The following is a 15,180-nucleotide window of genomic DNA, read 5'->3' on the forward strand; positions in this document are numbered from 1 at the left end:
ATGAATGAACCTGATACTATCTAAATAGATTTGAAAAGAACTTAGCTGTCCTTTAAATGAAAATGCCATGTATACATTGGCTGCTTGTTTTCCACCTATGACTTTCAGTTTAACAGGGTCCTCAGACATGTGGCAGCGCATTTGCAGTCTAGATTCTCCTCGTCGTAGAATTTAATTCCACCCATAAAATGATCCTGTAGCCACCATTTGCCTCCTTCCTTCTCTGTGGCATTTAGACTCTGCAGTGTGCTGCCCTTGGAGTCTTGAACGTACTCCAGGGACTGTTTCAGGAATGCGGCTTCTGGCACACTTTCTTCAACAGAGCTTTGCTTATCTTTATTTATTGGGGTCCCACTAAAGGTTACCTTGGGAAAAGGGGCTAACTTGGCAACTATTGATCATTCTATAAACTGATGCTTTTCAGGCCATTTTTGCTGAGTTAGAATCTCAGACTTGCATGTGCTTTATAAGCAGAGCTCTTGTCCCTGAGGGTGACCAGGTGGGACCTTGATAGCATCAGCATGTCAGTATGGGTTTGGAATGAGAGCCAACCTCAGGTCTCCTTATAGCACAGAGTCTATTTCAAATTCCTCTTCTTTTAGACTCACCGGCTGATTTGTGGTGAGGAAATCTACAGCACAGGTACAAAGGACCCTGTCCCCTTCTTCCTGTTCTTTCTCTCATTGCTATCATTTCACAGGCAGAAGTTGAGTCTTTTCTAGAACATGGCTCCATGCTGTTACTAGTATTTGTGAGGAGATATTTGGACCATTTAGTGTAAGTCCTGGCGATCTTAGTAGTTCTTACAGATACACTCAACTCTTCCTGTTTAACGTGTCATTACCTGAAAAGTGCAAGGTGTTTTAAAGCATTCTCTTTTGTAAAGGACATTTACAGTGTTGTGCAGCCACTCCCCCATCTGTTTCCAGAACTTATTCATCATCCCAAATGGAAACGCATTCTTGTGGGGACCTCTCCTGCACATCTTCTCAGCTGCTTCTCGCTCTGTTTCTAATGTTTATGAACTGGAAGGGTCAGCTCTTTAAGACGGTATGTTGCTCTGCCTTCTGTCCAGATGCTACAATTTCAGTCCACTTTTCTCATGCTGATAAGTAAAGAAAAATGTCCTACCCGTAATAACCCACAGTATAGTTGAAGACAATGAAGCCCCTCAATAGCCATTTACTTCTCAGTGAAACAATTCAACTCCTTTAACCTTTCCTTGTTCCCTCAATCTTTTTTGTTAACTTTTCATTATCTCCTTAAGATTCTCAACAGCCTCTTTAAAATAGTACAAACAGGACATGGTACTGTAATAAAAAGTCAGCCAATTCTGAATATGGTGGGAGAATTGTCCCTCGGTTCTCTAAGATTCTGTCAGCCCTTCTGTTGTGGTAGCTACCATGCGTGGCACCCCTTGGTGATGGATTTGACATTAGTGGCAGAGAGAGCAGGAGCTGGAGATGACTCAGTTCTGAGCCAGGTGACTGCTGCTTGCCCCAGGGATAGGGAGTCCAGGAGGTTGACTCAGTTTACCAGCTTGGAAACATATGAGGTCGTAAGTCTTTTACTATCGAAAGGCGGCTTGAGCTCTGAACATGTGGATCAATAGGAAATCTGGTTTGTCCATATAAGGGTGATTCCACCCCTTAATTGTTAGTGAACCCCGGAGGTGTACTGTCCAGAGGATCAGTTCCTACTGATAATAATAGTAGCTACTACCACTGACAGAATAGTTCTGGATTACTGCTTCGTCGTCAACTGCAGCTACATTCCCAATTGCCTGCTTATTATCTAAATTTTCTTTGCTGAAACTAGGCTCATTATATCCTCACTCCCTGCCAACCTTTTTCTCTAATTCTCTGGTATTAGTTTCCAGCAGTTTCCCAAGCTAGAGAACTTGCGTTATCTCTAATTGATTGTTCTCCTTTGCCACCCCACAAACAGTCCACCACCATGTATGTTTGGTGAAACTTCTTAAGTGTTTGCCACCCCCAATAACCTTGTGCAGACTGTCCACTCCCTCACCCAGCCTTTGGCAGGAACATTCTAGCTGGTTTTCTCTCCCCACACCATTTTCACCACAGTTTTGCCAGAATTTTTTTTCTAAAGGATAGATCTGATTATTTACTGTCCTTATATTGAAAGATAATGAATGTAAAATTACCCAGAGTAATAACCCAGTATCTCCAGTGTAAAATTATTCTTCCTCACCTGGCACATGAGATCCTTAATGAGATGACCTTCCTATACATTTCAACTCCATCACCTGCCACCTAAACTCCCAGCGCCTTCAGGAGAAAGGGCAGAAGATGAAACAGCTCTGTGGCCTCAGCTCAAACAGTGAGCTTCCTCCCGAAGCCAGAAGAGTGATGTTTTGGGGGCCACCCTCTCCAGCTCCCAGGGAATGGGAGATGAATGATTTTCATGCAGGGGGCTGCAGGGAAGGCTGGGTCCTCAGGAAAGCAGTCATCTGCCAATAGCAGGGTGGTTTGCTCACTGCAGTTCTAGGGCACACAAGTAGGGTAGAGATAGGCTGGGAAAAGCCAGGACCATTTTTCAGAACAACCAATCAATATGAAGGGATTTGGGTAAAAGATATTGAGAGATTTGGAGGGTGGGTAGCTTTTTATTTATACCAGATGACCTTTTTATCTATGGGGCCTAGGAGGTACTTGATAAAGCTTTATTGAATGCTTTATTTCTGATATTTTTAAAACTCCATTCTATTGATGCATTGTTTGTTTATAACCTTGTATTACATTGAAATATACTGGACTCATTCTGGTTTTCATATGTCATTTCTTTCATTTTCTTAAGACAGGCTTATGGAATACCTACTGTACATCAACACTAGTTCATTTATAGGGCAAAGTTACGATAACCGTTCTTCATGTGTCTTCACAATAAGAAGGCATACATAGACGGACATGCAGTGTTAACACATAGCCTCTCACTATATCCTTGCATTACCGTCTTTTTCTTTTACATCCTAGACCATAAATAATCATATTCTGTGTAGTATATCCTTCTCTCCTATCCAAGTTAAAGGAGATCTTGTATGGTAACATCTGTGTTGCAAGACTCTATGTATTATATAAATTATTTATGTGAAATGAAGTGACCTAGGGGAGTGTTGAAATATAGTGGAAGGGTAGAATTTAGCCTGCAGTCTTTTATAGACCTTGTTCAATGAGTGTAGTTACTAAAGGATTTCAGTTAAGGTTGTTTTAATCTAAGGCAGCCACACAGCATGGATCCATTTTAGTAGGATCCATTTTCCTATAAAGATTCAGACTCTTGGAGTTGAGTGTAAGATAGAATGAGAAATGGGCACAGGTTTCCTTACAGAATCATCCTTCTTTAGACAGCCCATTGCTCCTGAGAGTGGCCTTCTCCTGACACACATGGAGAAGACACCAGTTAGAACTAATGTTCTAACTAGTTTTTAAAAATCAAAGAACTTGGGCTCCCTCAATTGAAAAGGAAAAAAACTTGGGCTCCACCAAGAGAACAGAATAAGCCTACTTTTTCTGAGAAGGACACATGTGACATTTGGAGGTATCAGCTGCTCTGTTCATGTCTTGTAACTGGGGAGGAACTGCCTCCCTCCTGGACTGCTTCTGTGCCCAGAGAATGCAGAGCACACAGGCTGGTTCAGACCTTCAGTTTATAATCCAGGAACCTGAGGTCTGAGAACAGTAGGCGACTCGTCTCGTAGCAAGCAGTAGGTTAGTACAGTGAGGAAGCGAGTCCAAGTCTTGGGAATACCAGCCCCAGCCTGTCTGCCTCACCACACCGGCATCTGTTGGCTGAGCCTCTGCCAGCTCACCTGCGCTCAGTACCTACTCCTTGCTATTTCATGTCAGTTGACACAGCTTTTTTTCTTATCCCTGCTTTCAGTCTTCAGGTCTCATTTCTGACCCTCTGCTCCATCTGTCCCTCTCTGTGCTGAAGCCCCTCACCACCTGTAAATATAATCAGGCTCCAGAGCTGCTCCCCGCTTCTTTGGCTAGAAGAAGGGTGGTTAGTTTAACCCCAGACCACTTGTACGTGTCTAGCCATCCTCTGGGGAATTCCAGGCTGCTTCCTCTAAAAGCCTTCCCCAATCAGCCTTCATCCACCTTCCCCACTATCTGCCCTTTCCTCTCATTGACTTCTGCAGCTTTTATTTCTGTCCTTTAAAATGTCCTCACAGGGTCAGTCAGGTCTGCCTTGGCCTCTGCTGTCCTTCTCAGCACCGTTCCTGCCCCCTTGGACCCCTAGGGCCTGATTTGTTGTATTTTGTTTTGACTTTGGAAGAAATGTTTCCAAATGTAGGGCAGCCCACCATGGACTCCTCTACACTCTTCACCTTCTTTCCTCAACTTAACCTGTAGTTTAGGATTTCTGCCCTGCACATGAAAATATAAAGTATGAAATACTCAAGTATTCATCCTGTAATTTTTGGAAACTAAGGTCATGACAAAGCATATTTGCTCTTTAGAAAGTTCCAGAATCCTTGTGACTTCCTCCTGCCTTAAAGACAGTGCTTTATCAAAGAATACAATCTCCAGAACAGAGGTGGAACCTTTGGAAAGAGCATCCTTTTGCTGTGATGTGTCGGGGTTCATGTGGAGAAGTCCATTGGTACTGACTCAGGTCTGCGGTTGTGCGGCCTCCCTGGTGCAGCTCTTGCCAGGGAGCGGAGTGGCAGCCACCAGCCAGTGCCAACTAAGGTCAGTGTGCCGCAGCCTCTGATGCATGTACTACTTCTCTGATCTAGAAGATGGAGTTAAAAAACCCACAGGAGAGAAGCTTCTTGCCCAAACTGTGCTGTTAGCTAGCCAGGAAAGTATGTGTTTGGATGCTGAAACTAACACCACATTCACCTTTGGATTTATTTTTCAGAATAAATAAGAGCTCCCTCTGGGAGCTCTTCCAGACACACCCTGTTCCATAGACATCGTGGGGAGATCATAAATTTTGCTGGCTCCACATTATTTAAATCATGCTTAGTCATTTTTTTCTCATAAAACCTGGAATGTGATTTATTGTTTCTATACTGTAATATTCACAGGTGTTTCACATAAAAAGTTTTATTACAGATTAGAATATTTCTCCTCTCAGGCATATACCAACACATAACAATTATTATAAATTTGGAAATCTGTGTCATTTCTCTGTTCACCCATGTTAGATATTAGAGACAGAATTAATATTTTTATTACATTTAGAAAACTTGAAGATACTTCTTTCAAGACCATATATTAAAGTTTCCTTATATTCAATCATGTATTTTATATAATTAGCTAACTGTCTAACTAGACAACACAAAACACCTAGATTTATTGCATAGTTACCAATTCTACAGAGAAATCTGGCTTATACAATGTTAAGTGCATTAAAACATCATTATATTAAATACACTGTATTTATTTGCAGGAACTGTTTTACTTAATAGATACTTTGTGTGGGCCTGCTCTTTCTCTCATAATTTAAATTTCAGGCATTTTAATAGAGTGACTGCATGAGCATGTATAACATAGCCTAACATAAGATCTATATTTTAAAACCCAGGTTAGAGGGACAAAAACTGATTTCTCTTCAGATTTCAGCACAGCTCCTAATAAATTTCAGCATCCTGTAATGTTATTATTTATAGGAAATATTTTAGGTATCTGTATAATTTTAGATCATCTTTAAGTAATACTTATTAAGTACCTTCCATGTAGAGATACCTTAGTCGAAAAACCAAAAAATCCCTGAGGGAAAAGGAATCTTTAAAAAAAGCCAGTGTAATGTAAGAACTTGTTCACCATGTAAAAACTTGTTCATTATACTTCAGAAGATTGGAGACTGTTGAGAATGAGGCTTGGGGTTGATTAATGATTGTGCATTGAGTCCCCTATACAGAATTTTATTGTTGTTAACAACCATTTGATCAATAAAGATGAGAGATGCCCTCTCAAAAAAAAAAAGCCAGTGTAAACATTCTGGTGATCTGTTGCACAACAATGTGAATATACTTAACTGTGCACTTAGAATGGTTAAGATGGTCAATGTTATGTGTTTTATACCACAATTTAGAAAAAAGAAGTTGCTGTAGGTGAGAGGGTTTCTCTTTTGCATGGAGTTAAAAAGTGGAGGAGGCAGGGGATTTGGTCTGGGCAGGTCCAGGCTGATGGAGGAACAGGCTACAGGGACTGCCCTTCTCCTCTGGTGCTCGAGCAGCTGGGACAGTTCCAGAGCATCTCCCCTGTGAGGTGGACCAGGAAAAACAAAACCCTCTTCCCCTGCCTAGGATACCTCTCTGCTCCTACACTGTCACTGCTGAAGGTAACGCCTTCTCCGCCAGTGTCATATTGGAGAGCATACTCTGTTAAATGCGCTGCCCAGCCACTCAAAAAGCAAATAACCCTATTAAAAAATGGGCAGAGAAATGCCTAAGGTGCCTAAATGGTTTTCTTGGCTTCACTGGAGATGGATGGTAATTATAGATTTGCTTTGTTTATGTCACTGTATTCCTATTATGTTAATATGTGTGTGCAAATTAGTTAGTAGTTTAAAACCTATACATACTTAAGGTACTCTACAAGAAGATATGTCAAAGAAATAATCAATCCTCCCATGTTTCCTTCCATATGCTACCTCTATAGCTTTTCTTCTTCCTTCCTAATTACAACCCTTACATAGAATTCGTGCCTCATATCGAATTTACCGAGTATCATAATTCCTCCAGGTGGTAAAGATACCTCGAGACAAGTGCTGGGCATAGAAGCCACAGGGCATAAATCTGCAAAGAAGTAAAAAGCTAACCTTTTCAAACAATATGGCTTCTCTCTCACTTACCAACTTTACATTTCCCTGTATGGCCCCGGAAGATGGCTGGTTAGCCAGAGACGGGTAAGATTCCTCAAGAGAGGAACAACCTAAGACAGGCACAGTCGCAGGGGGGCCATCAGGTGAGAATTTGGGGATCAACAGAGGTGAGGCTCAGAACCTCACCCCCCCTGCTTTGAGAGAAATCTTCTGCATCCGTGGATGTCTTGCTGCCCTTGTCTAGCCTGGATTAATACTTAGTCCATAGGCACACACCTGATCATCTGATCATCTACATTTGCCTTCTTACAGCACTAAACTATGTTTTCTACCTTTATCTTGCATCTACCTACCACTTCAGCATTTTATTAAAAATAAAAATAATAATAATAATAGAGGGAGAAATGTGGGATCAACATATAAATCAAGTACAAAAATCAAATGAATATTCATATTTGATCTGATTGTTTATGGGTCATAATGTGTGATCAAAACCGAAAGTTTCTGTGATGAATGCCCTTGTACTGTTCACCATGTAAGAATTTATTCACTATGTAAGAATTTGTTCACCATGTAAGAACTTGTTCGTTATGCTTCAGAAGATTGGAGACTGACGAGAATTAGGCTTGAGATGGATTAATGATTGTACATTGAGCATTGACCCCCCTATACTGAATTTTATTGTTGTTAACAACCATTTGATCAATAAATATGAGAGATGCCCTCTCAAAAAAAAAAAAAAAAAAGATATCATTCAAAAAAAAAAAAATGGACAGAGGATATGAACAGACACTTCTCCAAAGAAGAAATTTGGGTGGCTAACAGGCACATGAAAAGATGCTCCACATCGCTAATTATCAGGGAAATGCAAATTAAAACCACAATGAGATATCACCTCACACCAGTTAGGATGGTCAACATAGAAAAAACTAGGAACAACAAATGCTGGCAAGGATGTGGAGAAAGAGGAACCCTCCTACACTGCTGGTGGGAATGTAAACTAGTTCAACCATTGTGGAAAGCAGTATGGAGGTTCCTCAAAAATCTCAAAATAGAAATACCGTTTGACCCAGGAATTCCACTCCTAGGAATTTGCCCAAAGAAAACAACTTCTCAGATTCAAAAAGACATATGCACCCCTATGTTTATCGCAGCACTATTTACAATAGCCAAGAAATGGAAGCAACCCAAGTGTCCATCAGTAGATGAATGAAGAAAGAAAATGTGGTACATATATACAATGGAATACTATTTAGCCATAATAAATAAACAAATCCTACCATTTGCAACAACATGGATGGAGCTAGAGAGTATTATTCTCAGTGAAATAAGTCAGGCAGAGAAAGACAAATACCAAATGGTTTCCGTCATCTGTGGAGTGTAACACAAAGCAAAACAAAAGGAACAAAACAGCAGCAGACTCACAGACTGCAAGAATGGACTAGCAATTACCAAAGGGGAGGGGTGGGGTAGGGCAGGTGGGGAGGGAGGGAGAAGGGGATTGTGGGGTATCATGATTGGTGCACATGGTGTGTGTGGTTTCACGGGGAAGACAGTATAGCTCAGAGAAGACAAATAGGGATTCTGTGGCAGCTTGCTACACTGATGAACAGTGACTGTAATGCGGTATGAGGGAGACATGATAAGGGTGAATGTAGTAACCACATTGTTTTTTTCATGTGAAACCTTCATAAGAGTGTATATCAATGATACCTTAATAAAAAATAATAATTAGCTGCCCTCCCAACAGCCCATCCTCAGAAAACTCCATGTCCCAGTCAATGTCACATATTCTTCCTGGTACTTGCGCCTGATTGCCAGGTTGGTGAGCTGCCTTGGGGCCTTGATTTCCATCACAAGTGACTGGCATTTGCAGATTGAAGCAGGAAATTTGGGTCTTGTCTCATCCTTGGTCTTACAGCCTCAGCCTGTTTTCTTACAACACCCTCACTGAGAAAACATTCTCAAAGAGGGAATCTAAAGTGTTTTCCAGGTGAAACCCACACACGGAACCTCTTTTATCATAAGAGAATTGTCCAGAAAGAGATTAAAATGAGATGTACCAGGAATATGATCTGTTTCTTCAGGCCATAGCGGGTTTTATTTGTATGGATTGCTTAAGTCTCTAGAGGTTGCATCTGGAATCAGTAACCTTTGCCATTTTGAAAGAAGGGGTGTTTTTTTTGGTTGTGATTATTTTTCCTTTTGCACATTTACAGTGATGTTTTTGGGTCTATTTCTACTAGGAGATGAAAGCATGGAAATCAAAAAACAAATTACAGGAATGAGAAGATTACTGAATGACAGCACTGGAAGGATATATCAGCGTGTTGGCAAGGAAGGAGAAAAATTAAAAGAAGAACCCCAGGATTTGGATTCAGTCTGGCCTCAGCATTTGAACTCCTCTGCTGAGGCCTCACAGAGCCTCCACCCTTCTTCATGTGGTGCATGGAACGAGCTTCCACCCCAAAGCGGACAGTTCTCAGGGCAGTATGGCACCCGCTCTAGAACCTTCCAGAGTCAGCCCCACACTGCTGGGAGTGCTAACGGTATGGACGTTATCAGACATTCATCATCTCTCCTGGAGGGGTTGTCTGAATGTGTTCTATTTCTAAATATTCAGTATGCTCTTTGAGCTCAATACAGTAAATCCACCCTTACACCTGCCTTAGCTGAGTTATTTTAAAAGACAGGGAGGACACAGAGGGGGAAAAAGCATAATTGAGAAGCAGGAAAGCCAGGGGAGGGGGAGTTCTATATTCGCAGTGATGATTTCTTAAGCCCTGTAAGAATTTATATCTATCATTTGCCTTTGTAAAGACATTTTTGTCACAAAAGATTGGCCATTAAGACAGAGAGATCTCCCCTTTGTCATTAAAAGAAGCTTTCTGGTCATATTTCGTATTACTAATACAGCTTCTTGCTGACTCCGAAACTTTTGCCAATTGTTGGAAGAGGGCTAGATGGAGGGCTGATAACCCCATATCCCAGTGAGACCCTGTTTAAACTCACAATCCAGCTACTGGATCAAATGATCATACTTTATAACTTGCTTCATTAGGGTTGAAATTATTACTTAAAGTAAAATTTCCTTAAATTCCTAATTGTTCAGAAAAAAATCAAATGGCAATTTTTTTCAAAGCTTAAGGAAAAAATTGATGGTTTCCCACCTAGTGACATTGGGTATTACTTGTCCTATAAATTATGCATAGGTGTATAGATCTATAATTTTCAAAAAAGAGAACAAGAAAAAAGTAAGAATGCATTTTCTTTTCCTTTAAAGTTAAGGAATCTTTTCCCAGAACTGTTTTGATTTATTTTTTAAAACACAATTTGCAGTAACCAGTTCAGAGGCATGAAAGCTAACCTTAGACATTGCTGATGAGATAGCAGGAGGTGTATGGGTGTCTTCTCTTTCTCTCAATATTACATAAGCCACTATCAGATTCACATACTGGCATGCTTCCAGGCTAGAGGTAGACGGCTCTTTAAAGACTCCACCATAGAAGGAAAAAGTCAGTTCTCTTTAAAATTAGAAAATGATTTATAACAACCTGAAAAAGGTTGGTTTTGTCCTCTAAAAATCATAGAGATAGTACTTAGAATGATGACTAGGAATATTCTATAATGCCCTTCTCAATCTATTGTCACAGAAAAAGTGATCAGAGAAATAGGATACCCTTAGAGTATGTGAAGTTAGTGAACCCCACATCAGTAAGTTTTGGGTAAACAGTGTTCTGTTTTCCACTGCGTGACAAGAATACAAACATAAATTCCCCCGTTTTCATTTGAAAATAGATCTTTTTGTGTTTGTTTTCATAGTTTCAATAGAAATTCATTTCATTATATATAACTGTGCCTATTTTGGTATTTCATTGAATTATTTGCAATTTTGAGGTTGTAATATTTCAGTTTGCTGCAACTTTGAATGTAAATAATTATGCTACTCCAAACATTCGGTTATCTTTTAAGTACTTCATGGTTTTGCTGTGGTGGATTTTTCTAGAGTATTCACAAGAACGCATATTGTAGGATTTAAATTGCACTTAACATATAATAAAGCATATAAATAGACCACCGCCTTAGAACTTAACCTCATCCATCTATGGAAATCATTCCTGGTAATAGTGTCTTCCATGATCCGCTCTGTGGTGGTAGAGTGGGATACCAATGCCAGTGGGAATGCCACCAAAAGAGCGATTTTCCAAATGTTCCATTAGATTCCAAGGACAATAGGAAGATACCTGTTTACTTACAAGGGAAACAGAAGAGGACAGTTTCATTAAGGAAAAGATAGTAAATTCAAACAGAGAAAGAGACTGAAGTGAGGGATAATGTAAAATTGGGAATGGAAAAAAAAGCTCCTTTATTAAGTTGGAGAAGGGCCAGCACACCCACACCCTCGAACCCGCCAAGCTGAAAGACATCCTCCCGTGCCTGACTTCCCCTTTGTTTTCTCCACCCCAAAAACACCACAGTGTTGGCAGCTCTTATTTTTGAAATAACATGCTTAACATTAAAGTTATTTTTTAATACTTTGACACAGTTAATGCTTACTATGAAATCTTATAGGCAACCACCAGTTTTTTTGTGCAAAATAGTATGAGTGTGTTTCTAGTGAATTTTTATGGTTTTGCTATCTGAGATGAACCAGTGTGCAGCAGGCAGGCCTGCTGCAAACATGCATTGTGTGTGCAGACTCCTGCAGGCCCCACCACCCTGTGTACCTCACAGTATAAAAGTCTGGATGATTAGATAAAGTCAGACCCCAAAATTTAAATTGTGAAAATTAATGGTTACATTTTCTTCAGGCACAGCTTAATAATAACTACACATGCTTCAAAGTGCTGTCAAGATACCTTGTTTATTTTCCCCTCTTTATAATTTTGTTGTTCGTAGTATGTCATTCTTTTCTTTCATGCTTAGGAGAAATTCCAGTTGTGAATTCGTCAGTTGGATCCAACTGCTGTACTTGTAACTGCCAGTCAACATTGCAGGCCATTCTCCAAGAACTAAAGACCATGTGGAAACTAATGCAAATTCAAGCAGGTACCAAGATCAGGCCTTGGACTGAGTCCTCTGATTTTTCATATATATCTGACATTGTCAGTTGGGGTGCTTATTGAGCTTTTATTATTTAGCTTTTCCTGTCTTGCTGTGAAGTATCCATTTTCTCAGCTTTTTCTATAATACGTTTTTCCATTAGTTAATCCAATGCTTTTTTATTGCTAATACTATTCACATATTTATGCACATGTGCTCCCTATACTTCACCCCCAGTCTCCTAGTACTCCTCAAATGTCAGTGAATTAAGTTTTAAAACAATTATACTTGAAGGTGGTCAGAATCCTTCAGCTCATTTTCCTAATGTGAATGGACATAGAGGTTCACATCAGGAAGGAAAATGAGGAGGACTCATCTTACTTCCTGAGGTGCTCGATCTGGGGGCTCTGTGTAGCTCAACGACCCCAACTCCTGTCTCTTTTGTGGCTCGGAGTGACAATAAGGAAGCCGTGCATCTTTGTGTATATGGAGGAGCCCTTAGGAACTACAGGCCCCGCTGGTGAAAATATTCAAGAGAGGGCAGACAAGAAATGGCCCGTAGTCAGTCAGGATGCAGGAGCTTAGACACCTCCTGTTTTGTTTTATTTACATGACACCTTTTTTGTTCTCACTCCTTTTACACAAGTTGAAGAACAGAAGCCCAATGAGTTTGCAGTTCAGGGTCAGAGTCCCCATTTCTCCTCTTAGAGCTGGTGACACCTCTCAGCCTTAGACTTGTCATCTGTGACTACAGTATTAATATCTAACTCACAGGGTTGTCTTCAAGATAGGAAGAAATAGTAACATAAATGAACTCTGTAGAGCATGATATGTGAGTAAGCTACATCATTCGTGTTGTTATAAAGACCCTGGGGCATTTCATACAGGTCTGGAAGTCCGGGTCTTCATTAGAGTGACCGTATTATCTCATCTCCACAATTAGCAAGGGGAAAAAAAAGGAACTTTTTTTTGTCACAGGTACAGAAAATAACAAATTGTTTGATTAAGCCCCTCCTCTTATTAGGGAAAACTGCTCCTTGAGCAGAAAAATAGCACAGTCGTTTCTGACTAGCATTCCCATCCTTTCATTGGGCAGGTATTCAGGAAGGTCATCATTCAGAAATTATACTAGCTGCCATTTAGTGAATTCTAGTAAAATTTTAATATTCAGAGATGTGGTTTTGATATAAAAAGCTTAATACTTAGACACATCAGTCACCCAAGAGCACATGATGGTAAGGTGAACAAAAGGCTGTCTGAAAGGCAATATCTAATTTTATGCACTGAATTTGGTTTTATCTGAGAAAAAAGTAAGCATTTTGGTCAGCCCAGTAAGCTTTTAACTCACCCTGTTCCACCACAATAATCTGTGTTCTTATTAACCTGGCAAAAGTTAGCATCTCCTAAATAAAGAGCTCAGAAAGAAAGGTTACTTCATTATGTACAGACTCTCTTCTGAGAGGAACAATTTGTTAGCAGTTAAGAAAATATGCATATGAAATTGTAATGATTTATTTTGTTACCTAAGCTCCTTACTACTGAAATGGCAAACTACAAATTGCAACCATTTAAATGTCTGACTGAAGCCTTTATAGAATCTATTAAGTAAATGCCACTTTGTCACCATGTTTTCTTTTCTGAACCTTTGCAGATTAGGGCGGTAAATGATCCAAAGCTGTAGGATAGCAAAAAGGATAAACTGAATAAATTACTCCTCTTTAATTTTCTTAAACTTAAGAATTTGTTGTGTGGATAGATTTACTTAAGATTTATTGCCTATAAAACTAGATTTAAGTTATATTTCAAAAGTTTCACCTTTGCTTTAGGGAGAAGACAGGGAATAAGATCAAGTGATAAGATTTGGATGCAAGAGACTAGGGCTATGTCTAGACTTGCAAAGGGAGAAGAAATACCCAGATAGTCTCTGTGCTCTTTAAACCAAAAACATTTTCACATTAAACTTAAGAGTCATATGGCTTGGAGGGGCTTGAGTCCTAGACTCATGGTAATTGCTTCCATTGTCCATTTCACTGTAGGGATGGAGACCTCCCCTGGGGTGAAAATTCACATTGGTCAGAGAAAAGTTCTCCACTTCAGCTTACATATTGGAAATTACTTGAGGGACTTAAAAAAAAAAAAAACACTAATGCCTGATGCCACCCTGGAAATTCCAGTGCAGTTAAGTCTGGGGTGATTCTGGGCCACTGACAGTTTTTAAAGCTCCAGGGTGATTCTAAAGTGCAGCCTAGACTGAGAACCAGTGAGCTAGACTGATTACTGCACAGGTGATTAAAAACCTTTCCAGTGCTCATATGCAGTGCAAGTAATTTGTTTCTAAGACCTACATATAAATTTCCTTCCAGTGTGGAAATGCAGATAGCAACATGATAGTATAACTGTTCTTTATATGCAAACCAGTAGGAAATGATCCATATTTATGTGCATTGAAAGATCTTTAGTTTTCATTTGACTTATATTTATAGGTGTATTTCTGTAAAAAAGCAGGCATGTCCTATGGCCATATTTAGCAAGCTTTATTAAAATACGTGAAGACTTAAGACATAATACCATATTTTCATATTAAACTTTACATTACTTCTCAGAGTGCACCAGTGAAACCTTTAATACTGTCCTTAGTTTCTCCATGTATTCAGTGCAAGTGCCTAGTCCTTGTTCAGGGCTTTTCATCTTTGGAACTCAAACCATTTCTGGATTTTACTAACTCATTTGACTGGTACAGAACTGTATTACTCCTAATTTTCAGCCACACGAAACCAAGGTACTGAGAAGCAGCCTGGGGGGAATCCGGTAGTGCAGCACTACGGACATAGTTGGTGCGTGGGGCAGGACTGGTTTGTGAGGAGCAGTAATCTGGCCTGATAAAAGGACAAGCAGGTTTTGCCCACAAGCTTACAAATCATTCCAGACTCATTCTTTTGATCAGTCTTGCCCAAATGATCATCGTTGTATAGTTTTTGTCAATTTTGCCACCTCTAGATTGCTAGTAACTGATCAGTTTAACCTCAAGTGACAGTTGGAATATTCCTGAGGCTGGCTTACCAGAAGCATGGAGATCTACACCTCAGTTTAAGTTCTGGAGTTCTCATTTATATGAAAGTGTCATATGACTTGTAAAATCATGCTCAGATATTTTCTGACAGCTCATAATCCTTTGCTTCCATTGAAGCTGGCAGTAGCATTGCCATGTGGTTATTCCCCAGTGCTGGGAGCAGTTTTCTTATGGATGTTTTCGTGTAGAACTCTAGTGCCCCAGAGCCTCTTTTTGGTGACCTGTGTGAGATTGATTTTGGTCTGCTTCCTTGACAAAGCCTCACT

The 15,180-nt window shown here is 40.0% G+C and overlaps 1 protein-coding gene across 11 annotated transcripts in view; it reads left to right on the top strand.

The window, feature by feature from the left end:
• BEND7 (BEN domain containing 7) overlaps window positions 1-15,180 on the top strand; it is a 100,594-nt gene that overhangs the window by 27,191 nt on the left and 58,223 nt on the right. For 10 of the 11 annotated variants that reach the window (XR_012128053.1, XR_012128054.1, XM_073229273.1 and 7 more), the window contains 2 exons: window positions 9,048-9,350; window positions 11,728-11,850. Coding sequence is in view for 9 of the 11 variants with exons in the window: in XM_073229273.1 (XP_073085374.1) it covers window positions 9,048-9,350; window positions 11,728-11,850 (426 nt within the window). In the remaining 2 variants the exon portion in view is untranslated. Of the gene's footprint in view, window positions 1-4,581; window positions 4,719-9,047; window positions 9,351-11,727; window positions 11,851-15,180 lie in introns of those variants that run through there. The other variant, XM_073229277.1, reaches the window with a different exon arrangement.

Source organism: Manis javanica, chromosome 2 (assembly GCF_040802235.1).
Source record: "Manis javanica isolate MJ-LG chromosome 2, MJ_LKY, whole genome shotgun sequence".
Lineage (NCBI taxonomy): Eukaryota > Metazoa > Chordata > Mammalia > Pholidota > Manidae > Manis > Manis javanica.